Source organism: Asterias rubens, chromosome 8, assembly GCF_902459465.1.
Source record: "Asterias rubens chromosome 8, eAstRub1.3, whole genome shotgun sequence".
In the NCBI taxonomy this organism is placed as follows: domain Eukaryota; kingdom Metazoa; phylum Echinodermata; class Asteroidea; order Forcipulatida; family Asteriidae; genus Asterias; species Asterias rubens.
Window position 1 is genome coordinate 5310159 of NC_047069.1, and position 26560 is coordinate 5336718.

The window sequence follows — 26560 nt, forward strand, 5'->3', positions numbered from 1 at the left end:
ATAACAGTTCATAGCAGAGTGCAAATCAATCATCAACTTCTATACAACAGCACAAACATATAATTTACACAATTGTACCTGTGGGAGAAGGATATATGTTTGGTAATCAGTCTTAAAGGAACATTACAGAATTGGTTTTTGCTAACCAAACAGTTGCTGGCAGTGTACACACTTTATGTAATCCACCATATACATGAACTGACAAACCTGTAGAAGTTTGAGATCGATCGGTCATCTGAGTCACGACAGAATAGTAACAAACCGATTACAAATTTGCATTGCATCGTTGCCAAAATAAAAAAATGAATAAAACGCTCACTGAGCCATAAACTCCAAATGTGAAGATAGATTATTTATTTCTCATCAAATATGACATTTTATACAGAAATATTTCAAGGGATGTTTTCTACTATCATCTTCATTAGACCTTGTAAGTTTTATGTAAATCTGTGATCTTCACGATTTTTGTTTCATACCAGTTCTGTTACGTCCTTTAAAAAATAACGGCAGTAAAACTTTAGGTTAGAAGCATACAACAGCTTTTGATAGTACCAAGCATTTTGAGAAATATTTCACTTTTATCAGTTTTTATGCCCATAAATTTGAAACTGAGATGCGTTATGACAGATTGTCAGCAATATCTCAAAAACGTGGCAAGATTTTCTCAGGTAAGTTTTATTGTTTACTTCTTCTATCAAACAGTTCCTAAAATCAATTTTAATCGTAATGATTTAATTGAATGGATAAATTCATGATCATAAAAAAAATAGAATGCCTTTGTAAAAATGCTGCCCCAAAAGCCATGCCCACTAGACTGAAAGGCACTAGACACTACTGGTATTTACTCCAAAAAAAATTGCATAAAATTGTATTTGGTAATGAGCAATGGAGAGCTGTAGATTGTAAAACATTGTGATACCCAGCTCCCTCTGAAGTAAAATAAATTTTAATAGATAGAGGTCATTTCTCATTCAAATATTAAAAGACTTCAGGCTTGAAGCATTATACTTTGCATCTTAAAGCACACAAATTTGGTGAAACACAGGCTCTAGCAATTTCACTGACCAACTGAGTCCAAATTGTCACCGGTTTGTTATTTCATGCATATTTTGGGATACACCAAGTGAGAAGACTGGTCTTTGACATTAACCAAAGGTGACCAGTGCCTTTAAAGAAACATGTCCGAACTTACACTGTGTCACAATTCCTTTCCAATTATCACATAGAATAAGGACACTTCATAAAATAACAACACATCAAATCGACTTAATAATAGCAAAGGATTTGCTCAACTTACCAAATGAAGTTGAATCCGATTATCTTGTCTATCCGGCACCGTTGGAGATAGTGTCGCTTTCCTCTCCGGCGGTGGTTGATGAGCAGTCAGGAGGAGAACGTTAACCCTGTCTTGAAGGCAGCTTACTGAAGAAGGTATGAGACGTCCTCTTAGTGTCAACAAAGCCCAAGACTTGCTTAGATGAGGTGCTTTGGGAATCAGGTCTTTTTTTCTCCTCCTCGGCTCCTACGATAGGTTCCACGAAACTCTCGCTCTTCTCTTTTCTTTTCACACTCCCCGATCTCTCACAGTCAGCTTGTTGTTTTGGTCAACCTGGGAGAATGCAGTGTTTAGTTTTGGCAACCTAACCACTTTCTGGAGCTTCAGACCGTCCACTTCAAAAGGTCTCAAGACATTTCAGGAAGAGGTTTGGTTTGGAGTTTTCAACAGTGAGCACACTGTGTCAAGAAAAAAACAACATGGGCATTTGTTGCCACCACACACATGTAAATGTAATTCTCCTGGACTGCCTGTGGGCTTTTTGCAGTAGAATAAACTATAAATTCCAGAGAAAAAAAGTTGCATTTGGTCAACTTTTAACACCCCCCTTGACCGCAACAGATTGGCATTACTTTATATCATCACTTGTTTAGGTGGGAGTGGAAGGGGTTGTCCCACAATATGTCACAAAAGCATACTGTACCCCCCCCCCCACAAAAAAAAAAATAAAAACACCAAAAAACAAACAAAAACATTGGCATCTGTGACAACACACACATGTAAATGTACTTCTTCTGAACTGTCTGTGGGCTTTTATTTTAGTAGAATAACCCCAAAATCCAGAAAAAAGTTGGGTTTGGTCAAATTTGTGCACTGCCATCTTGACTGCAACAGTTTAGCATCACATTTGCTTGGAAGGGGTTGTTCTGTTTATTTGAAGAGCCTTGACTTAATGTATGTAACAGGTCAGAATTGGAACAGGGCAGTCATAGAAAACGTCATTATATTGTTGAAGAAGGTCGAGTGAAACTCACTCGCAATACAATACTCAGCTTCTCCCATGAGAGTTCTATGCAGTCAATTTCTTTTGAAATTGTGGTATATATTTTTTTTATTAGATTACAAATCCATATCATTGTACAAGTCACACAAATTATAATAATTTAAATCATATAACGCTTAAAAACATACTTATTACAGATCATGTGCTGGAATAATAACAAAATCTGATATATAACAGTGAGTATTAGTAAATTATAGAAACTGTGCTAAAAAAATAACAATATCTGATATGTATAACAGTGATTCAGTATAATATAGAAACTGTGCTGGAAAAATAACAATATCTGATATAACAGTGATTATTAGTATAACATAGATAATGTGCTGTAAAAATATAATATCTGATATATAACAATGATTATTAGTACAACATAGATACTGTGCTGGGAAAAACAAAACAACATCAAATATATAACAGTGATTATTAGCACAATGTTGTGCTGTGAAAATAACAAATATAAGAAAGATAACAGTGATAAATAAAATCTTGTTAGGCCTATATGCTTAAAAAATAAATGCTTTTTTTAAACTAAATGAATTCAATGAAAACTACAATGCTGGTGATGCAAGTTTTTAAGTTTGTGAGCCTCAAATTTCAAGTTCATATATAAATACTTTGATTGATATGATGGATCAAAAAATAGAATTGGTTGTTGCAAACTGCTTAACAAAAGGACCTATGATTTAAATGTAAACAATAGTTCATGGCCTGACGTTTTGACCCTAGCAGACAATTTGTTAACTTTATTTTCTATTTATGTGATAATACTTTTGTTATTTTATTTTTTAGAGCAGCACCATGAGCATCGCTTGCGGCAAATACCAACGCTTTAAAAGTTTCCATTATTATTATTTTATGATTATTATTCCATAGAGTCACAACTTTCAAAGAGAACAAAAGTTCCACTACTGATCCCTTGCACTCACGTCACACGCGGTGACTGTGCCCAATCACCATTTTGGTGGGCGATATGTTTACGTGTTTACGTCGCTTCACCATGGGTGCGCACTTCACCGAGTAACGCAGTGACAATGCCCACCAAAAGGGTGCATCAAAGATTATTATGATGGTGATGTCCGGTGAATTGGGTCATTAACTGCTGTAACCAAAACTCTGGTCAATACGTTAACATTTAGAAACAACTATTCAGAGAATTCCATTATTTAGAAGACTATGCATGCTCCATGGATATTCATGGAAACATAGCTTTCTTTCCATTGAATGCTTTGCCAGGTATACCTTCATTTTGTACTTTTTCATATATACATCAAATGTTCACTTTAGTTAAGCATTGTTGTTTGTAAGTTGTTTTTGTTCCAATTCGAATGTCCTCTGTTTGTCCGTTTATCTTTGCCTCTGCCTGTCAACAGGCTGATTACTACAAGCCTCAGCTTATCAATTTGGCCTCCATACTGTTCATTTTCTTTGACTGTTTATAACTACTCTGTACGCTATTACATTGTATATGTAATGCTGTGTTTTCGACAATATGAAAATAAATGTGACATGAATTGAAAAAATTTGAATTTAGCGAATGTTAAATTTCCTGAAAATGGCTTTGAGAACTGGCACCCCCTCCCCCTTACTCTAGATTGGAACTCTCAGATGTTACAATTCAAAAAGTTTACGGACTCTGTGCATCACCAAAAAAGTACAAAAAACCCCATGTTTGGACAAAATGTGAACTATTTCCAAGTGTGGACTATGGCCTTCGTTGCGGTCATGGCCTTGGTGCTCTTCAAAAAGTTCACATTGACTTTTAGATTGTTCATGTGCCCTCTGCTCAATGAAAATGGCCTTGCCCTTTCATTCTTTCTCCCTTTGGTGATTGCTTTGCTTATGCTCAAGAAAATCTGACGGCTCTAGAAATTCCTGCAATTCAGGAAAAATCCTGAGAAAAATCACACACCTGATCTTTAAGTGCCAATACGGTAACGCATGAAATCCAATCTGTGTGTTTACCTAGACAGGGCTGGATTCCGGGTAAAAAAAAAAGCTAAAATAACAAATGAACCTACTCCATCACAATGAATGATTACAGTCACAAGAATGTGGAATTGTTTCTATGACAGGAGGACACCGACGGATAGAATGATGGTTATTCTGTGAGAGACAAATTAGCTCTTAAATTTCACACACACTCTTATAACTATATTTATATATTATCACATAGTTTCATACACGAGATTAGATATGTATACACCATCACTGAATTTCACACACACTCCTATTGATTTATACATTTACTAACGCCTATGTTAAAAACTATAGACGATGTGACCTATGTTTACATTCAAACCGCCCTCTGTTGAAAAAACACTGTATACGTCATGTTTCGCCGGGCAAAAAGACACGTAGTCATGGTAAGATTGTACACACATTCTAGCTGGCTGCCAAAACACAAAGGTTTTGCCCGGCGGTATGCGCGCGAATCATGTTATGGTTTTCATGTGACGTCAGAGGTCACATCCTCTATACTATAACAAATAATACTAAATTGTGCGATTTAGTTATTTGGCAAAAAAGGAGGCTCTTTGCAGGGCCAACATAATTTGTAATAATTTTTAAGGGCAGTTTGTGAAACCCCTTTAAAGAAACATGTTGCCTTGGTTAGGTAAAGTTGGTCTTTGAAAGCGTTTGTAACCGTTTGTTATAAAAGGAACACGTTGCCTTGGTTAGGTAGAGTTGGTCTTTGAAAGCGTTTGTAACCGTTTGTTATAAAAGGAACACGTTGCCTTGGTTAGGTAGAGTTGGTCTTTGAAAGCGTTTGTAACCGTTTGTTATAAAAGGAACACGTTGCCTTGGTTAGGTAGAGTTGGTCTTTGAAAGCGTTTGTAACCGTTTGTTATAAAAGGAACACGTTGCCTTGGTTAGGTAGAGTTGGTCTTTGAAAGCGTTTGTAACCGTTTGTTATAAAAGGAACACGTTGCCTTGGTTAGGTAGAGTTGGTCTTTGAAAGCGTTTGTAACCGTTTGTTATAAAAGGAACACGTTGCCTTGGTTAGGTAGAGTTGGTCTTTGAAAGCGTTTGTAACCGTTTGTTATAAAAGGAACACGTTGCCTTGGTTAGGTAGAGTTGGTCTTTGAAAGCGTTTGTAACCGTTTGTTATAAAAGGAACACGTTGCCTTGGTTAGGTAGAGTTGGTCTTTGAAAGCGTTTGTAACCGTTTGTTATAAAAGGAACACGTTGCCTTGGTTAGGTAGAGTTGGTCTTTGAAAGCGTTTGTAACCGTTTGTTATAAAATCCATGGGTAGAAAGATCTTGTAAAAGTAAAATACAATGATCCACACAAAAATGCCTCCAAGTTGCACAGTTTTCCTTTTACCTCGTCAACTAACACGGTCGGCCATTTATGGGAGTCGTAAATGGCCGACAGGCGTTAGTTCCCAAAGTAAAAGGAAAACCACGCAATGTCGAGGCAAATATGTGTGGATCATTGTATTCTACTTTTAGAACATCTTTCTACCCATATGCATTTTATAACAAACTGTTACAAACGGGTTCTTATAGACCAACTCGTCTGATCCAAGGCAACGTGTCCCTTTAATTAGTTATTGCCATTACTTTGACCAAGTTCACTGGAAATTTGAATATCTCAATCAAATGGGATATGCAGAGTCTTTTGTTGTTGTTTGAGGGGGGGGGGAGTCCATTTTAGGGGAAAATAATCAATACATATTTTGCAGGACAAGTTTTAGTTCTTCTACTGAATAGCCATAGGCTGTAATTTGAAATTTTTTTACAGGAAATTTAGAGTTAAAAAAAAAACGCTAAAAAAACACACAAACCACACAACTCGAAACATCAAGAATACATCAGACATTCAATGATGCAGTCTCTGATAATAAATATCCCTGCTGTCAATTAAGGAGACAAATTGTCTGCCCTCTTGACATTTCATCAGGTGACAAAAAAAAAAAACGGAGCGAATCAAGCGCATCAATGCATTAAGTCTAGTCCGTTCGAAGCAGTTGCCCGAGACGCGATGGTGAAATGCACCGATAATTGCGAAACACTAGAATGCACATTCAAATAATATGATAAACTAATTATTGGTCATCAGGCTTTAGAGGTATTATACATGATTGGTTAGTATACACATAATGAATGTTTATGAGTGCAATGGTGCGAATATGTTCATGAGTTGAAAGATGGAATGTTCTATTCAACGAGGCGGAGCCGAGTTGAATGGAACATTCCAGCTTTCAACGAATGAACATATTCGCACCATTGCACGAATGAAAAACATTCATTATTTGTTTTATATAACATCCAAGTAGAACTTTGTCATTTTGATTGAAAGAAACAACTTTCAAAACAAACAATTTCAACTGTAGAAGCCGAATGCTAGTAATTTTACTATGCCTTCTTGCAGTAACACCTGCGCTGCGTTACCAAAGACACGCGCACGCAGTGATGTTTTTACTCAGCTTTTTCGATCCATCCGAAAAGTACCATTGCACGCTGGCAGCGTGCCAGCGTGCAATGGTACTTTTCGGATGGAACGAAAAAGCACGGCGAGTGACTCAGCGTGCAATGGTACTTTTATTTGCTATCACGTGACGGACAATCCTCCAATCAAATGGCAAGGATCTGCTTGGGTGTTATATAAAATGAGTTAAAGGCAGTGGACACTATTGGTAATTGTCAAAGACTAGCCTTTACAGTTGGTGTATCTCAACATAAGCATAAAATAACAAACCTGTGAAAATTTGAGCTCAATCGGTCACCAAACTTGCGAGATAATAATGAAAGAAAAAAACACCCTTGTCACACAAAGTTGTGTTCGCTAAGATGGTTGATTTCGAGACCTCAAGTTCTAAATCTGAGGTCTCGAAATCAAATTTGTGGGGTTACGCCTTTCTCTAAAACTACGTCACTTCAGAGGGAGCCGTTTCTCACAATGCTTTATACCATCAACCTCTCATCATTACTCGTCACCAAGTAAGGTTTTACGCCAATAACTATTTTGAGTATACCAATAGTGTCCACTGCCTTTAAACTAAATAAAAATAAAACAAAGCATAACAAAATGAAACAAAATAAAACAAAGCAAAATAAAAAAAAACAAAAAAAAAACAAAATAAACTAAAATCAAATAAGCGTAAGAAAACAAAATAAAATAAAATAAAATAACTTGACATATTATGCCTTCCGTTTTGTACGAATATAATTTAAAAAGACAGATAAAGCAATTTCTAATAATGTATGGGAATTGCCTTGTTGCATTATTTATCACTCCAGTTTGCGATTTTCAAGTCCAGAAAAATCTGCTCCGTTCAGAGAGTCGATAACCACCAGCATCCATTTTGACACACGCCCAACCCCCGACAGGGTCCATCGTTTAACACTGCAATTCCTATTATTTAGAATTTACTTCCATTTTTGGATCTCCACTTACGAGCTTTCTCAAATCCGTTCACGCCATTGCGGTAGTCAGAGATTGCTTGTTGGACCTCTTCCTGAGTATTCATGACAAATGGACCTGTTGATAAACAACGGACAACAACAAATAAACAAAGAACCACAAATAAACACTTCTTCAAGGTGTTCCTTTGATATTTAAAATAAAAACAACAACAATAATATTAATTTGGACTCGGTACTTTCCCAGAAAAAAAATCACTTACTCGGATGGGATTCGAACCCACAACCTTTGTTTGTACTTTATACACCGATGTGTTTTAGCACTGTATATTTAGTATTTTTCCAAGTTCTGTGAAAAAAATCACAGTCATATTACTCCGGTCGGATTCCAACCAACGACCTTTGCTATTCTAAATTCTGATACAAGGTTCTTATATAGCGCTTTATCACACACCCCCAGGGGTGCATCAAAGCTCTTAGTATTTTCTCCGGCAAGGTATGTGGAGCTATTGCTTAAAATGGTTTACAAATGGCCAATCAAACCAGGAACAACAGGGCCAACCCCTTCTCCTTACGCTAAGTGCACTGGGTTCTTTTACGTGCGTTACAAAACACACAGGACGTATGGCTTTATGTCCCATCCAAAGGACGAAGCAAAAAACTGGTTTAGTGTCTTGCTTTAAAAAAGTTTTTAAAATGGCAGACCTTAATGCTTTTTTTGAACTGTAGGACTCGACAAACATATACATAGCCACTGGAATGAAATTCTAGGTTTCAGACAGGCGCTCCAGAGTCGCGCCCAACAAAATAAATTAAGAGCAACTCTAGGTTGACCCAAATAACTTTTTTTTCCAGACAGGCGAACTTAACATAACATTTGCATTGGCCTCAGCTCATGACAAGATCGACGTCTGAAACCAAGTTGCTCCAGAGAAGTTCCAAACGACTGCAACTTAATGTACTTAATTCAAAGTTTGGTTCGATGCAACTCTGGAGCGCTTGTCTGGAGCGCTTGTCTGAAACGTGTGTTACATTTCGAGTTATGTAGTTTTTATATCAGAATTAAAATGGCCGCGAAGGCCACCACAGGCCAATTTAGAGATGGCACTTTAACTAAAATTTAATGTTTTGGTATAAAGTACATGTCTGCCCAGTTTAAAGCTTTTTCCACAAAGTGCAAAAAACATCTTTGCCTCCTTGCTCCCCCATAAACTAATAAGAAAGTGATCAAATGTGTTTTTGTTATTTCATCATTTGGATTATTTTGTTAGAGTGTTATGATTGAAAATACAATTTCAGACATCAATCAATATGTATCATGAGCAACCTTGCTCATACATTGTCGATTATCTTGATTACAAAGCAGTGATAAAGCAATCTTCAAGTTAAAGTCAAATTAATTTCTCAATTACAACGCAAGTAGTAGTACTTTCTGAGTTGAGTTTAGGCTGAAGGTTCTAAAACTGCAGACATTGTTTTTTTACATCAAACGTAATTCACAGGTAAGTGTGTGCTTTTGCGCGTGCACACTCCACATTACTAGGTATTAATAATTACCACAGACAGTTTCGCTATTCCTATTGGTGGAGAGCGCGTCACGTGGGGGTGTTTAAACAGTTGATAATGACCAGCTGGAGCTGTTTATAACCGGTTGTTTTTTCGAATAGCATTGTGCAGGTTAGGGCACAACCTTGTTCCCCAGGGTGATTGATCTCGTTGCGCCATTAGCCCATGGATACGAGGATGCATTTGCGCATTTCCACACATACAGAGCTCAGACGTCGGTAAACAGTATTTACAGAGTTTTCTACTCTATTACGCCTTCTAACCAAAATGGCATTTATGAATGGGAATAAAAGAGTAGAGACTTGTTCTTAAAGGCAGTGGACACTATTGGTAATTACTCAAAATAATTACTAGCATAAAACCTTACTTGGTAATGAGTAATGGAGAGAGGTTAGTAGTATAAAAAATTGTGAGAAACGGATCCCTCTGAAGTGGAGTAGTTTTCGAGAAAGAAGTAATTTTCCACGAATTTGATTTCAAAACCTCAAGTTTAGAATTTGAGGTCTCGAAATCAAGCATCTGAAAGCACACAACTCCATGTGACAAGGGTATTTTTTCTTTCCTTATTATTTTGCAACTTCGACGACCGATTGAGCTCAAATTTTCACAGGTTTGTTATTTTATGCATATGATGTGATACACCAAGTGAGAAGACCGTTTAAAACCTTGCAGGGCTGTGGCCGTGCAATAAAGGCCCTCGCCTTCGGCTCGGACCTTTATCACTCGGCCACGACCCTACCAGTTTTAAATGGCCGTTTAAGACCTCTTCGCAATCCTTTTATTCCCTCATTCTGCACTTACACAGCTAGCCTCGAACTTCGGCTGAGAATGGTGAACGTAAGCGCAGAATTCAGTGGTAAGCAGAGCCACGAAAATAGGCTCTGGCCAAATTTCAAAGAGCTGCTTAATAGATATTGCTTAAAAGTTTTCTGCTAAGCAAAAATAAGCAGGATACCAGTCACAGATGGTACATGTGGAATGGTATTTTGGGTGGTAACCATATTTTGGTGAGTATAATTTTGTTGTTCTAAGCTACTTTTTTGTTTATGCAGCTCTAAAAAGGCGGTATGGATGCGAGTTCCTCCATGTTGATAGTGATATGGTTCAACCGGACGCAAAGATCTGAGCCTATGGAAACCTATTCCTCGGACCCAATGTCCGGTCGTACTCGATCACCGGCCAGACCCGATCAACTGGCAAACCTATCCTATACATGTAACATAACCTGCTTCATGGTAAACAGCCATTTACTGCAGTCATGCTAATGCATACTAGGGATTAAAACTACAGAATTTTTCATTACGTACGTATAGGTATCATGCGCATTCTCTCATGCTGAATGCCTCAACATCAATTATGCAGATTAGCTTAATTTGATCTGCCTGGATTTTGCCAGGGTCCTGTGCCAATATTTGTCAAGGTGCTAGTTTTAGACAGATTCAAAGCCTTGCAGGACTTGGGAGTTTTTCTCTCATTCTGGTTTTGTACAAACAATTCTAGTTCAGTCAACATTTTGAGCTATAAGAGCCGGGGCCTTGAGTATTTTTCTCCCAAATTCAAACCCTGGTGATGATCATTTTATTACACAGAATGAGATCTAAAAGGTAGGATCAATTTTTTGTAATGACTCGGTAAAAGAATTGTGTAATTCCTACCCAAAAGCTTACTTGTAGTATTAAAGGCAGTGGACACTATTGGTAATTAGTCAAAATATTTATTAGCATAAAACCTTACTTGGTAACGAGTAATGGGGAGAGGTTGATAGTGTAAAACATTGTGAGAAAAGACTCCCTCTGAAGTGACGTAGTTTTTGAGAAAGAAGAATTTTTCCACGAATTTGATTTTGAGGTCACATAGAATTTGAGGTCACATAATCAAGCATCTGAATGCACACATCTTCGTGTGACATGGGTGTTTTTTCCTTTCATTATTATCTCGCAACTCTGACGACCAATTGAGCTCAAACTTTCACAGGTTTGTTATTTTATGCATATGTTGAGATACACCAAATGAGGAGACTGGTCTTTGATAATTACCGATAATGTCGAGTGTCTTTTAAGCATCCTACAAAATTATTCCATCTGAAATGCCCCCGTTGATTAAGAAGCATCAATTAGAGCATCTGAACTAGAGAAACAATTCTTGCATGAATCCTTTCCCAGATTTCTCAGGGTTGGTGTCCGCTCTTGATTGCCGCGACCAGAGATGCTGTCACGTGCAAGTCCGGGTAAGCAGTATTTTCTGTACTGCTAAATCACAAAAAGTATCTAACCACAACAAAATTATACTTATTACAATAAGGTTACCAGCCAAAGTACCATCTCACATGTTCAATTTGTGACTGGTATCCTGCTTATTTTTGCTTAGCAGAAAGGTGTTAAAGAGAAGGTACACGTTTGGTAATCACTCAAAATAAATATTAACTTAAAAACTGACTTGACAACGACTCTTGGAGAGCTGTTGATAGTATAAAACATTGTGGGAAACGACTCCCTCTGAAGTAACGTAGTTTTTCGAGAAAGAGGTAATTTCTCACTAAAATAATAAAAGACTTCTAGCTAGAAGTCTTTTTTAAAAGTCCTATTTGAAAGCACACAAATTCGTCCAACAAGGGTGTTGTTTCTCTCATCATTTTCTCGCAACTTCGACGACCAATTGAGTTCAAATTTTCACAGGTTTGTTATTTTATGCTTATGTTGGGAAACACCAAGTGAGAAGACTGGTCTTTGACAATTACCAATAGTGTACCTTCCCTTTAAGCATCACTCTCTGCTTAAGCAGCTCAATGAAATTGGGCCTGATTGGAAACTTATCTTATTGAATTTTAGAATGTTTTTGATGTATTACTATACATACCATGCTGGACAACGGGCTCTCCGATTGGTTTGCCAGAAATAAGCACAAAACGACAAGGCTCCGTCTCCTATAACAGGATGGAAAGATATTGAAATTTATTTCAGCAACTTTGTTCCAAATCAAATGATTTGAAGTTCTCGCAATCAATGGGTTGTGTGGGGTGGTGTCTTCCTGCTGAAACCAATGATTTGAATAATGGGGATCTGGGTGTTCTGAAAGAGCAAGGATAAAATGGACGTTGCTAAATGAATGTCAAAACAATGGAAAAAATAAAGAGTCCTCGATTACCAAGATAAAAAAAACGGTGAGTGCGTGAGGCTGACACATGCAAACATACTGGGTGCTTCACAAACCACACAATGAAACATTGCTACCCCACAAGGTTTTCTTTGTTCTAAAAGTTGATGGAAAAATTATTAGGCTTGTTTTCAAGAGCCAGTGTGACTTCAAAATATTCTTTTTATAGTATATCGGAATTCGGATGTTTTTAGCATTGGTTGCTATGTGAATCTTATATTTTAGTGTGGTGCACCCAACCACAAATAGCACTAGTTTACTGCCCTCTCTTGGAAAAAATACAGAAAGGGAGAAAAACTAGGGCAATGTTTTATTAATAAAATACACATTACTTAAAAGATTGATTTTGTTAATGCCTAAAGGCACTGGACACTATTGGTAAACTCAAAATAATTGTTGCATAAATGCTTACTTGGTAGTTCAAGTAATGGGGAGCTGTTGATAGTATAAAACATTGAGAGAAATGGCTCCCCCTGAAGTAATGTACTTTTCGAAAAAGAAGTAATTTTCCACGAATTTGATTTCGAGACCTCAAAATAAAATTTTGAGGTCACAAAATCAAGCATCTGAAAACACACAACTTCGTGTGCCAAGGGTGCTTTTTTTCTTCCATTATTATCTGGCAACTTCAACGACCAATTGAGTTCAAATTTTCACAGGTTTGTTATTTCATGCATATGTTGAGATACACCAAGTTAGAAGACTGGTCTTTGAGAATAGACCGATCCATTGAGCTCCGCACTAATGCGTATTGACCAATCACAACCCATTGCACAACCAAAAGTCTGACACTATATAAAGTCTGAGATGCGTGCGCGTACGATTGGCGCGCGAGGCAGAGTTGTGCAGAATTGCATTAGAGAGGCGCACGTGTTCTTGCTCACACGTGCGCCATGGGGGGAGCCTAATGGATAGGTCTATTACTAAAAGTGTCCAGTGTCTTTCAACACCTCCACTTGATGCGCTCTCCACTAATCGGTCTAGCGAAATTGTCAGGGGTATTTATGAATAATGCTTAACTCAAACATCAGAATTGAAAACTTTCAACTACATAGTGAGAAGGTATAGTTTAGTGAATGTAAACACCGAGTGTACATCTTCTTATTACCTTGTTCTCGATGTGTACATGGTCCCCGTCACTCAGCAAAACCGTATGATGTGGCTTGCCTTCCTGCTGCTTGTCACCAGTGCCTTTCATGAGAGAATGATAACAAATATTCAGTTCAATTCAATTCCAAACTCATATTTAATAATGCTCTATGAAAACAGTACTAACAGTACTAAAGAAAAAACCACTAAACAAAGCTCTATGACTTTTACAAGGCAGAGAACATACTAATTTAGTATGGGAAGGCATGGAGGCATTATTATTATTGGAAAAGTATCTTCTAAAGGAAGGTTAACAATAGATGAATTGCACTTAGCGTCATCTAATGCCATATTTTATGATAAAATGAAAAAGTGCAAGCAGGTAGACCGTGGCACAACTCTCAGCCAATGGATAGCCTTTCACATATGCACGTTTAATCATAGCCTTGATCAAGGCGCTCCAGCCAGCCGCGACCTGCAAAATCCCAGTCCCTACCACAGAATTCCGCCAGCGCACCCCCCACCCCCCCCCCTACATAACACAGTGCATATAATATGTGTACAGCGTATGTACACATACGTACAGCGTATGTACACATACATACTGTACATGTACAATCTGTATGGTACACGTACGGTACATCAGCCACACGCACGACGTTGAAGACATGACCGTACTCATGACTACTGCTAGCTGTACAATGTACAGCACAAACACCGGGCCGGGGCACACTACGCCAACAGCCTTGAATCACGGCTAGTTTAATCAGAGATGGTGGTCAACGATGTCATGTGCAATCCATCTATAGTGTAACAGTGTTCCTAAATCCTACCAAAGGCGGCTTTGCCAGAGAGAATATACGCAAATGCTGTCCATCCAAGTGGAATAGGTTGATCAACTACACCTTCTTTCTGCAGAGTGAAGTCTAGGTAGGACGTAGGGGTCCTGGTATAAACTTTGGACTAGAACAACAAAAGTAAACAGACCAACTAGTTAGTTTTAGAAACCAAACTTTCAGATTTGAAAATTGTTGATGCAAGACCAGACACAGCAATCATGGTTTAATGCAATAATAGATTACACGGTTCAAAATAAGATGACGCCCATCCGCAAGAATTGTCGTACAGTGTGCAGCAAGCCTGCAGATTGTGTACAATACACAGTCTTGGATCAAGTCTAATCAAACATGGACAACTTTTGCCTACAGAGGGCGATGCGGGGCACAGTTAATTGAATGATTTCTCAATGTGGGTTTTCGATCAATTTACAAAGATTTTATTGCATACAAGGTTTTAAAACAACCGATCCTCCATAAAAAAGGCTGTCAATGGAAAATGTATAATTTAGGGCGAAAATTAAGGGATAAAATCGTCTAGTTGGCCAACAAAGTTGTGGTCAGGTACATACATGTAACACAGAACTGTTGAGACCTTAAGTACAACTTATCAACTTAATTGCTCCTCAACCCCGAAACGCCATCTTTCAGAATTGTCATTTTAACTGCCTCTTACTTACCGTTTTCCCCAAGGCTTCCCCAGCAATGACGCGAACTTTGACCCCATCTTTTTCTACTTCTGGGATGTCCTTGCTCAGCAATTCTTGGTATGCGGGCTTGACCATCTTGTACTCTTTGGCCAAATTGACCCAGAGTTGTAAGCCATGGTTCATCCCATCAGATGCTGGCATCTCAGAGTGGACGATGCCTCTTCCTGCCGTCATCCACTGCAAATTGAGGGGAACAAAAACCAACAAATTACACAACTGGTTTAAAGGCAGTGGACACTTTTGGTTATTACTCAAAATAATTATTATCATAAAACCTTTCTTGATAACGAGTAGTGGGGAGGGGTTGATAGTATAAAACATTGTGAGAAACGGCTCCCTCTGAAGTGGAGTAGTTTTCGAGAAAGAAGCAATTTTCCACGAATTTGATTTCGAGACCTCAGATTTAGAATTTGAGGTCTCCAAATCAAGCATCTGAAAGCACACAACTTCGTGTGACCATGATGGGACAAGGGTGTTTTTTTCTTTCAATAATATCTTGCAACTTCGATGACCAACTGAGCTCAAATTTTCACAGGTTTGTTATTTTATGCGTATGTTGAGTTACACCAACTGTGAAGACTAGTCTTTGACAGTTACCAATAGTGTCCAGTGTCTTTAAAGGTACTCCACTGGACACCTTTGGTAATGTCAAAGACTAGTATTCTCACTTTGACATGGACTTAAAGATTTACAGATAACTCACAAGGTTCAAATTAAGATGGTAGCGGTGGAAAACTTCCCTTTAAATAGTTTGGCCTAAAAGTCTATAGTTCTTGAGAAATAAATCCTGATGTCTAAAAACAGTAAAAGCGTATTAAGGTGGTTTCCCTCAATTCTTGTGACTCCAGTGACTGATTGACTGAGCTTAAATTTTCACAGGTTTGTTATTTGATGTCCGTGTGCTTTAAAGGCACTTGAACCTTTGGTAATTGTCAAAGACCAGTATTCTCACTTGGTGTATCCCAACATATGCATAAAATGACAAATCTGTGAACATTTGGACTAAATTGGTCATCAAAGTTGCAAAAGAATAATGAAAGAAAAATACATCCTTGATGCACAAATTTGTGTGCATTCAGAGGGAGTCCTTTCTCACAATGTTGTATACTACCAACAGCTCTCTATTGCTCGTTACCAAATTTTTATGATATAAACTATTTTGAGTAATTACCAACCGTGTCCAATGGTTTTACACAAGAAGAAACAGCTTTATAAGGAAACAAAAGGGCACAAAATCATGACACTCCGCAGTAATGCTAAAAAAAGAGAACAAGCTACGAATCCCAGACGGCGTGTCGATATTCACTTATGTATGCATATATATAGGGTGCCGTGGCCGAGCGGATAAGAGCACCAAACTCAAGCTCTGGTGCTTCTGTTCAGCAGAGTGTGGGTGTTTGAATCCCAATTGTGACAGTTGTATCCCTGAGCAAGAGAATTGACTACAATTGCTTCTCTCCACCTAGGGGTAAATGGGTACCTGTTACCGCAAGTTGCACAGGCTGTGTACTCCCTAGAGAGCTGAGAAGATTTAGGGAATGATTTAAGGCCCAGTGACCAGGGGTAATAATGATGGAAGTGCTTTGAGACGCCCTTCAGGTGTGAAAAGCGCTATATGAAAACTATTACTATGCGTGGCAACATGCTCTCTGTATACTTGTGGTGGACTGGTGACAGGCCCAATTTCATAAAAACAAAGAAATCACATCCCTGAACCAATGTGACTCAATCATAAAGTGAGGAAAGACTCCTAAAACAATAACAACATTGAGCGGAGGAGGGTATTACTATTGTCAGGTGGCCCAAGCACTTTGGTGACATCATTAAAGCCCGATTCATAATTCTTGCGAATGCGAACACAGTACGAATGTTGAGTCACAAATTCACAACAGTTGAACTCCAGCAAAACATTCCCTACGAAAACAGCCATGTGAAGTCAGAATTCGCTTCACATTCTGATTCGCAGGAAGTATGAAACGGGCTTTATGCAGGGCTGCAAACTTTAGGTTGCGATCAATTCTTCATACCTGTAGGTCTCCTGGCCCTAGGATCCCAGCATGTCCTTCAAAGTCTTCATGTGAAAACTTTCCCTCAAGAAAATAGGTCACCTGAAAACCAAAACACAAAACTACTAATTCAATCATGAGAGTTACAAACAACTACCAATAAAGCTTTTAGCACAGGTGTGTACCTTCAATTAGAACACAACCAATTAAAGCATAGGCCATATCCAGATATCCAAATTGGCCGCTTCTGCTACTGTTGTGTTTACAAGAGACTATTAGCGCATGTTCAACTTCCATACATACATACATACATACATAGGGTATGTTCAGACAGCGTACTTACTTAGACCCGAACCGGTTTAACTTTTACGAGCAGCAGGGGGTGGTCGTAAAAATAAAAACCCATTGCGTTCAGACAGCACAGAGTTAAACCCGATCCGGTTTATCTGCGGTTTTAAGAGGTCAAAGCAGACGCGACCCCGTTGCTCTTACATCCGGTTTTATTCATCAGATTCACGCACTGAGATACTGAGTGCACTGGACGATCATCAGAACATGTTATATATTGGATAAAAATGGCTCAACCGAACGCGAAAAACAGTTCTACCGTTGGGAGGATACGGGCACTTAAAATAAACATGAACACGACTCTTAAACAAATAATTAAACAAACAAAATATTGATACAAACAGCCGAGAAAACTCACCAAAATATTATCCATATTCCATGAATCCGAACACGTTTATTTTTTGTGTTTTATACCATCGGTTCTTATTTAATAAAAGTTTGTACCTCAATCGATTGGAAATTGCGATCTCTCAAAAGCTGGTGCCGCGATTTTTATTCCGATTCGTTAACACAGCTTCACACGTGCAAGTTACGTAAATAGGCCTACATGTACTTTTTCAGTTTTTTCCCAACAACGTGGTATTGCTTGCCAAGGGGAATTTCCCCTACACACAGCCTCGCACCCACGGCAGTTCATTCTGCTAGATTGAAAGTACACCACGCTAGTAACGGTGACGGCAATAGAAAAGCACATCCACGGGATCGTTAGGATAATTATGGGATATCAGAGATTGATCACTATGGATGGCAGCGCTGTGCATGGGAGAAGCATTACAAAGTATCCATGCTTCTTCGCTGCGCTCGAAGTATACGGATGAAAACAGTTTCAATTTATTGTAGGACACTCAACAAAAAACGCTTGGAAAAAATAATTTTGTTTCAGAATTTAATCAAAATTGGACCGTTGTAAATAAACTGCACAAACGGATCGAGAGAGTTTCGCCAACTCGATAAGCGGCACCAGAGACGACAGCATACATATACCCCAAAAAATACAAGCACTCCGGGTCCCGGGCGTGTGCATTGAACCACACAATGGGTCGTCCATTGTGAGTCCACACGCAGTGTTAAAAGATAAACCCGAACTGGTTTAGATTTAGACCGCCTCGCTGGACGGTTTAAGTTTTGGGGTTTAGACCCGATCCGGTCTAACTTTATTTGCGTTCACACACACAAAAGTTGAACCCGAACCGGTCTAAGTGGACTGACACCAACTTTAGTACGGTGTGTGAACGACCTCATACATACATACATATTGGGCACTTGTATAGCGCCACTAAGAGTGCAGCGCATTAGATAGGGTACAGAGAATTTTTGATACACTTGTTTAAAATGTTCGAAGAGAGTCAGATTTCCTGATTGAGGTGGAGAGTGCATTCCAGGTGTGTGGAGCAAAATGAGAAAATGTGCGACTTGAAGCTAACTTGAGAAGCTTGATTGAGTTAGGTTCCATGAGGCGAGTAGTGTCGGATGCTGAGCATAGAGTTGGGCGGCCAGGCCGATGGAGAGACAGCAAAGAGGATAAATAGCCAGGAGCTGTGTTGTTGAGGCATTTGTACACATAAACCAAGATCTTGAAGGTTATCCTCAAGGTCATGTAGACCGACGCCATTGTGATTTGTAGGTTAGATCTTAATTAATCGAAAGATTCATCAGCTAGGGCTCTGACTTTTCCTAAGGAAGTCCTATACTTCAACACATGATGACGCAGCTATCCAACCGTAGCCAGAGATGTAGCCACCGATTTGGACATGACCATACAAGGCAACCAGATAGATGGATTTGAACCTTGGTTCATACTTCCTGTGAATGCGAATGTGATACAAATGTTGAAACCACAGGGCTGTTTTTGCAGCAATTGTTTCGCGAGAGATGAGCAAATTTGAACTGATGTGAACTATTTGTTGCGAATTTGAATGAAAAAGGCAACAAGTGATCTCTGCCAAAATTCATGTAAAATATTTTATCTTTCATTTTAATCCTAGTTTGTCAAATAAAACAAATATAGTTACCGTTTCAAAGCCCCTGTGCGGATGATCAGGAAACCCACCAGAGTTCTTGGCTTTAAACTCATCCAACATCAAGAACGGATCCAGGTTTTGTAGCTGAGGAAATGGGATGAAGAAACATGTCAAAAAATCACAGTGCATTTTCACTTTTTTTGACCAGCGTAATATCATCATGCCAGTGCAGAGAGCGCGTCACATGGGGGTGTTTAAACAGTTGATAATGACCAGCTACAGCTGTTTAATAATCGGTTGTTTTTTCATACGTTTGTGCGGGTTAGCCCACAACCTCGTTGCCAGGGGTGATGGTCTCGCCGCGCCATTTTAGCACATGAATTCGAGGATGTATCTATGCGTACGAATGCATAGATCCGAAAAAACTGTCTCAATCATAAAAATGCAATGACATGTACAGAGCTCCATGCAATGGAACAGATAAGTTTAACAGAGTTTCTTACTTTATCATCTTGAAACCATTCTAAATGCGAACAAAACGCAGCAAATGGAATTAAATGTTGTAATCTGTTGCATTTAGCAGTCAACTCGGGTGTCATTCTTTGACTGAATTTGTTGCATTCAGCAGGCAAGACTTCATGTTGGTGTTGCATATTGTTGAGATTGAGTTCATGGTCCTACATATAAAGGCCCGGTCCCAATGCAGCGATAACTAAAACGATAACGACCACGACGCAAAGAGAACGCATTCTATTAATTTGAATTGCTCCGCGCAGAAAACCCACACGCTCTTTCAACCAATTGAATGCGTTCTCCTTGCGTAGTTATCGTTATCCTTGACGCTGCAGTGGGACCTAGCCTTTAGGCAAGTCACCACTACATATAGCAGGACAAACACCTTGATCAGTCCCAACACAAACAACAACAAAATCCCTTGTTGCATTTCGTTGCATTTGTTGCAACTGTGTTGCATTCTGATGTATTTGGCAGGATCGTGGCCATGCATTAAAGGCCCGAGCTGAAGGGGAGGGCCTTTATCACACGGCCAGGACCCTGCCGGTTTTTAACGGCAGTTTAAGAACTCGTTGCTACCCTTTTTTTCCCTTATTCAAAACCATTCACTTTTGTGGTTTTGAATGGTGTGATAACTGTGCATAATGGTTGACTCCCAAAATGACTTTGAATGGAGGTGCAGCTTCATTCCAGATGCACTCTGTCAACATACCTTCACTGTTAGGTTCATGCACCATCTGAAACCATTCAACTGGGTACAAACACAGGTGTAGTGTATGCATCACTCAAACCCAGTTGAATGGAAAGCTCACTATCCACACTGTTCAAATGGTAATGCAATGTGTGTACAGCAACAATGGGAAAATGTGAGAGATGGAATTTGAATGGGTTTGAATGGTAGGAGAGTTTCAGCAACATACAATATTTTGAGTGTATAAACTTGTGCGAAAATACTATTTATCGTTTCAGCACCAACCCATCAGTATAATAACGGAAGACTTCAAAACTGACACACACAATTTCGAACATCATTTAAAAAGTTCACTCTCGGACAGAGGTAATATACCATCCAGCAGCCAGGCTCCTAGTGGTTGACACCCATGTCTACATCCTTACAGACTTTGAAAGGGGTGCCCCCATTTCAGCCCAAGGAGTAGGCGGCAAAGTGCCACTGGTGGCAGTTAATTTGGGTTGGTAGCCAAAATCAGTGAAGTGTAGCCCTCACCTTAGAGTGGCCATCTGTGGCCTATTATAAAAAATTAAAAAGAATTTAAATCTGATTTTTTTGATAACTTTCCGTATGGCAGCACCACTTTTTCACCCTTTTTTACAAAAAGGGATATCTCATTGAGGTAAATTAGATACTATATTATTTCATATCGAATGAAAAAGTGGTGGCGCCATACGGAAACTTTTCCGATTTTTTTCCTTCAAATATTGATTGCACTCACCTCTGGCCTTCCAATACTGCGCATTACACGAGCCCCGACTCCTTCAGATTGCTCATTGCTCAACACAGCTTTAGTGATGTACCTAGACATTGTATGGTTGGCTGCTGTAATAAGCACACCGTTCTGGAGTGATTCCGTTAACGCGACGTGAGCCTTGCTGGATGATGTCACCTCCAAAGCTACCAAGATCAAAATTATAATCCTGATAAGTCGGACCCACATCTTTAAATAAAAATGATGAAAAATATTAATAATAATACTTGGTCCTTAGTATAGCGCTTTATCACACACGTAGGGGTATCAAAGCTTACAGTATTATTCCCTGCAAGGTATGTGGAGCTTTGTATTGAAGTATGAGACCTATTTCTTTAAAATACCATGTAATGGAATACAAGGTGCTACTGGCACAATATGCTGCCAATCAGACCAGGAACACCAGGGCAAACCCCTCCTCTTTTTCGATAGTGCACTGGGTTCTTTTTCATGCGTTACACAACACACGGGACCAACGGCTTTATGTCCCATCCGAAGTATCATAAAAGTGTCTTGATTCAGGACACAGGTGTCACGATTGGGACTCAAACCTACACTCTGCTGATCAGAAACACCAGAGCTTGAGTGCTTTGCTCTTATCTGCTCAGGCACTAAAAGGCCATGTGGTCTTAGATTACAGGTGGACTAGATAGGATCGTGTGCGCCATAAAGTTATGAGTGAACGGCGGGCAATGTAAACCAACAGCGCGCACGCACTGCCTTGTCTACAAGGCAGTGCGTGCGCGCCATAAAGTTATGAGTGAACGGAGGGCAATGTAAACGTACAACGGGCACGCCCTGCCTTGTAACACCCCTTTCACAGAATGGTTTAGTCCAACCAAAAAATAAAACGTTTGCAAAGCGATGCGACAGGCTCAAAATATAAACCTGGGAATTCGCTCCGGGATCTGGTAAGTTTTTGTCATTTTTTTTCTTCAAAAATGATTTCTCAATGGTGATTTGAGTGTTCATTAGACATTGAGGATTAAGTTTGTGCACTTAGAATTTGTGTCATGATTTTTGAAAGTGGTAAAAATGGGGCAAATCTGGTGACTAGCTGTCAAAATTATACGTGTTATACGCTCGAGAGAATCTCGTAACCCTCCAGCCTGGCAGCTGTCGGGAGGAGGGTTATGTTATCATAACTACTATCAACGCTGATTTTAAAAACGTATCCTCCTCTTACCAGTTTTCACAGTATTATGCCTTTTTCTTTGAATTGGGAAAAATAATGATGCCATAATATATCAACCGATGCCCTAATTATCTTCATTTGTTAATATGAAGTATGCAAACATATTAAAACTTGATGGACATTGAAATGTTCACACCACACACACCGATCTTCGATGACTTCAACTGGCCCCATTTGTTTTGAGTTTTTCCTGTTTTCACGGCAAACGAGAAAGTATGGTTTCCCGGTGAAGCCATACATGGAAGAAACATCTGCAGTGACTACAAGTGTTCTTTGAGACTCTGTGTATGACTCTATAGCCAGCAGTTGTTTAAAATTTATTCAAAATATTTTTTTTTATTACCATGGTAACTTGCACAAAAAAAGAAAAAAAAAAATAATAATAATAAAAAGTGTGAATAATTACTGGCTTTCCAATCTGATTTTTTTCTCTTTTTTTTCTTCTTTTTTTTCTCTTAATATTTATAATAAAGCGTATAAATGAACAGTGATAGTTGAATCAACAAGCTGATGTTTAAATTTTAATATTAATAATAACATTGATACGAGGGTTAAAAAATAAAAGTCTCAAAAAATATTAGAAAATAATATAAGGTACATGGCTTCTTTAAGCCTCTGTATTTTTTTCCCAGAATGCTCAGCAAAATATTCAGTCACATGATTTGATCATCATGAATTTTGAAATAGTGTTTGATGAAACTTTTTCGGTGGGCAATTTTTTTTATATTATGGCCTCAACATTATGACATATTTTTGTACCTTGTAGAAACGCCTAAAATACCAAACTTTTTGCATTTACAAGTGCAAATAACCAGTGGAGCCTTACGTGTTTCCACAATTTTTTTATCTAGGGACTGTTTACATCGCGCACAGAGAGGTAAAAGATTTGCCACGATTTTAGGGACACCTCGAAACCAGGACCTCATACGATATAGCGTTAAGGAGGCCCAAAATATTAGACCCCTATAAGGCTCACGGGCATGATGGGGGAGCCTTATAGTTTCTAGAAGTAACCTGACACCTAGGCCTGCCCTAGGCCTATATGGGGGTTAAAACTCGGATTGGAATTATATTGTTGTAAACATTGTGTCGCTAATAATATGCAAGTTTGAATTGAATTAAGTCACTCGCTTGTGAGAGAAAGCACATGGTCAATAATAATAATATTTATAAAACTTCTAAAGGACCAACATACATGAAACATGATTTATTCCTTACTCCTGAGCTTAGTCCTAGAACTAGCCCCACTTGTGTGGCCAAGGCTAGCTGAATCCTGGATTCAGCTAGCCTTGGCCACACAAGTGGGGCTATTCCTAGAACTATTTATTTTTATTTTATGCACTTTTATTTCGGTTTCATCCGCTATTGCTCCCGGAGACGATAGCAGACGAAACCGAAATAGTTCTACGAGTAATTATTCCTTAGACCCAGTGACTGGGGCGCCTAGCCCTAGATTCCTTTTTTTCCCCCGAAATTTTGACATATCCTGGTGTCATGGGTTTTCAGTAGGATAACAGGAAAATTGTTCACAATCAAAAACTGAATGGTTTTTTTTTCAAATCATCTATCCAATTTTTTAACAATAACACTTACACTTCATGGTGTGTTGACATTTTTAAAGTTTTGGTTTTACGTTGTGAGAGACAGTCCGCCAACAACAGTGCTTATGCATGCACGACATTGGAGCAACGTCATATGTTTTACGTCATATGTTTTCACACCTTTCATTGGTTGGTATTTTATTAAATATTCAGAAGCTAGTATGGCGTGCAAAATCAATCAAAAATATGATTCAATTACTACTTAACAAATTTAATTACATTTTTGTCCTAAGGCATTGTGGCTAATATATTAGAATCCAGAGATATCATAAGGCATGAAAGTAAAACACCCCACCCCCCTTGAAGCACACACACTTCTTAACAATGCGTTTTCCCCCATTTCAGACCAGTAGGAATGTTTGGTTTCAGGAGATAAGAAACCAATCTACGATATTTTCTCTTTAATGTAGACTTAATATTTATTACGCTTTATCAAAATTTATTACAGTATGCAGTTAATAAAAAAAATTGTATTTGTCATTTCCACTTTAAAATATTTTAATTTTTTCCCCATATTGGCACAACATAGAATCCCAAATAGTAACCACCTCACGTGATCCATCTAGTCACTAAAGCAGAATGAAACTCAATCTAGCAGATAGTAATTTTGTTTTGAACTTTCGAGGTTGGATGTTTCTTTGACTCATTTGAATGTTGGCATAATAATGCACAAGTGATTTGTACCAAAAATCAATCATTTTATAAATGTTTGAGCATAACCAACGACAGGAAACGTTATTCTCAGCATGATTAAAGGCAGTGGACACTATTGGTACTTACTCAAAATAATTATTAGCATAAAACCTTACTTGTTAACGAGTAATGGGGAGAGGTTGGTAGTAAAAAGCCTTGTGAGAAACAGCTCCCTCTGAAGTGGAGTAGTTTCGAGAAAGGAGTAAGTTTCAACAAATTTGATTTCGAGACCTCAAGTTTATAACTTGAGGTCCCGAAATCAAGCATCTGAATGCACACAACTTCGTGTGACAAGGGTGTTTTTTTCTTTCATAGTTATCTCGCAACTCCGACGACCAATCGAGCTCAAATTTTCACAGGGTTGTTATTTTATGCATATGTTGAGATACACCAAGTGAGAAGCCTGGTCTTTGACAATTACCAATCCAATAGTGTCCACTGGCTTTAAGCCTGATGAAAATACAGACCGTGATGTGAGTAAACTGCATAGCTTCTTTCACCGGTGCAGCTTGCACAATCTCGCGGTAAACGGGAATATTAACAGTTGGGGCTCGAAAACATATGAGGGTCGATAACGTATGATGCCAAGAAAATATGACCGATATGCGATGTCAAAATTTCAGGAAAAAAATTAATCTAGCGCCCCAGTCACTGGGTCTACATTATTCCTCCATAAACAAAATAAAACATATTGTGGCATTAATACACTAACCAGAGTCAAGAGAAAAGACTAAAGAGTGAGCAAACGTAAATTTGTCGAGTCATTGGTCTGATCACGACACACACATCACTTTAACACGTGTGTAATGTTACTGTTTAGTGTTAGGCCTATTTTACATTTCTCAAGTCAAAAGCTTTTCTTTAGGATTCAAGCAAAATATTTGCTAGAGAAGTTTTTCACCATTGCCACTGAAATATTTAAACATTTTTGAGCATTTATTACATTCCACTCTCTTCTTACCAATGCTGTGTACACGGTCTTTCTCTGCCAGAAGTGTTGACAAGCAAAGAAAAGTTGTTTTGTGGTTTTAAAAACAAATTAATGGGCCCCTTAAATAGCGCCACCAAAATGTTAATTTAGTCATGGTCTAGTTTTGTTAACGGTCCTTTAAATAGCGCCACCACAAGATCCATTAAGCTTAGTTTTTTTCACGGACGGTGAGACTGGTCCCATGTCTTTATCCGCAAAAAGACGGGTACTTGCTTTTAGAACCAGCGATTTAATTGGATACAATCATTTAATTGGATAAACGTGCAGTGACGTAGGCCTATGCGTTCCATATCTGTCTTTTGATTGGTCCGTGGTGATGTGGCCAATCAAAACACAGAATTTTACAGAATAGGCCCACTCATCTCCATGTCACTCTTTTTATTTCATAATGCGGTTGGATTTGACTGCGTGAAATGAATGTAGGTGAAAGGGGGCTATGCAAATCTCTGGCGTAGGCTAATAATAGTAAAATATTCAAAAATACTATTATACTTTCGGACAATTAAACTTCAGATTTCTTTCAAGTTTTTGGCAGGTCAGCCATTTGGAATGTTTTGCTAAATAACCACAGAAAGCAACACCCCGAAAATAGTGGGGGGTTTTCTAAACTTAATTTACTATGACAATTTTTGTGAAGCATGCCTCGACCACCAAGTCAACGGTGCTCCAAGGCCCTATACTGTCTTGTCTGTCTGCAATGTGATTAAA

General features: G+C 38.6%; 1 protein-coding gene across 3 annotated transcripts; it reads right to left on the minus strand.

Moving 5' to 3' along the window:
• Positions 1 to 1320: 1320 nt before the first annotated feature.
• On the minus strand, positions 1321 to 25916 carry LOC117293811 (pirin-like). 3 transcript variants are annotated; one of them, XM_033776262.1, is made up of 10 exons: positions 25823 to 25916; positions 21340 to 21561; positions 19427 to 19519; positions 17088 to 17168; positions 15031 to 15237; positions 14348 to 14477; positions 13534 to 13616; positions 12129 to 12195; positions 7741 to 7824; positions 1321 to 1609 (listed from the first exon to the last, which is right to left on the minus strand). In XM_033776262.1, the coding sequence occupies exons 2-10, from the start codon at positions 21559 to 21561 to the stop codon at positions 1605 to 1607; spliced, it is 972 nt and encodes a 323-aa protein (XP_033632153.1). In that variant the 5' UTR covers positions 25823 to 25916; the 3' UTR covers positions 1321 to 1604. The 3 variants fall into 3 exon arrangements, with proteins under 3 accessions (XP_033632153.1, XP_033632152.1, XP_033632154.1); XM_033776261.1 differs by lacking the exon at positions 1321 to 1609 and having other exon boundaries at positions 7453 to 7824; XM_033776263.1 differs by lacking the exon at positions 1321 to 1609 and having other exon boundaries at positions 7453 to 7824; positions 21340 to 21518; positions 25823 to 25865.
• Between the last annotated feature and the right edge of the window lie 644 nt (positions 25917 to 26560).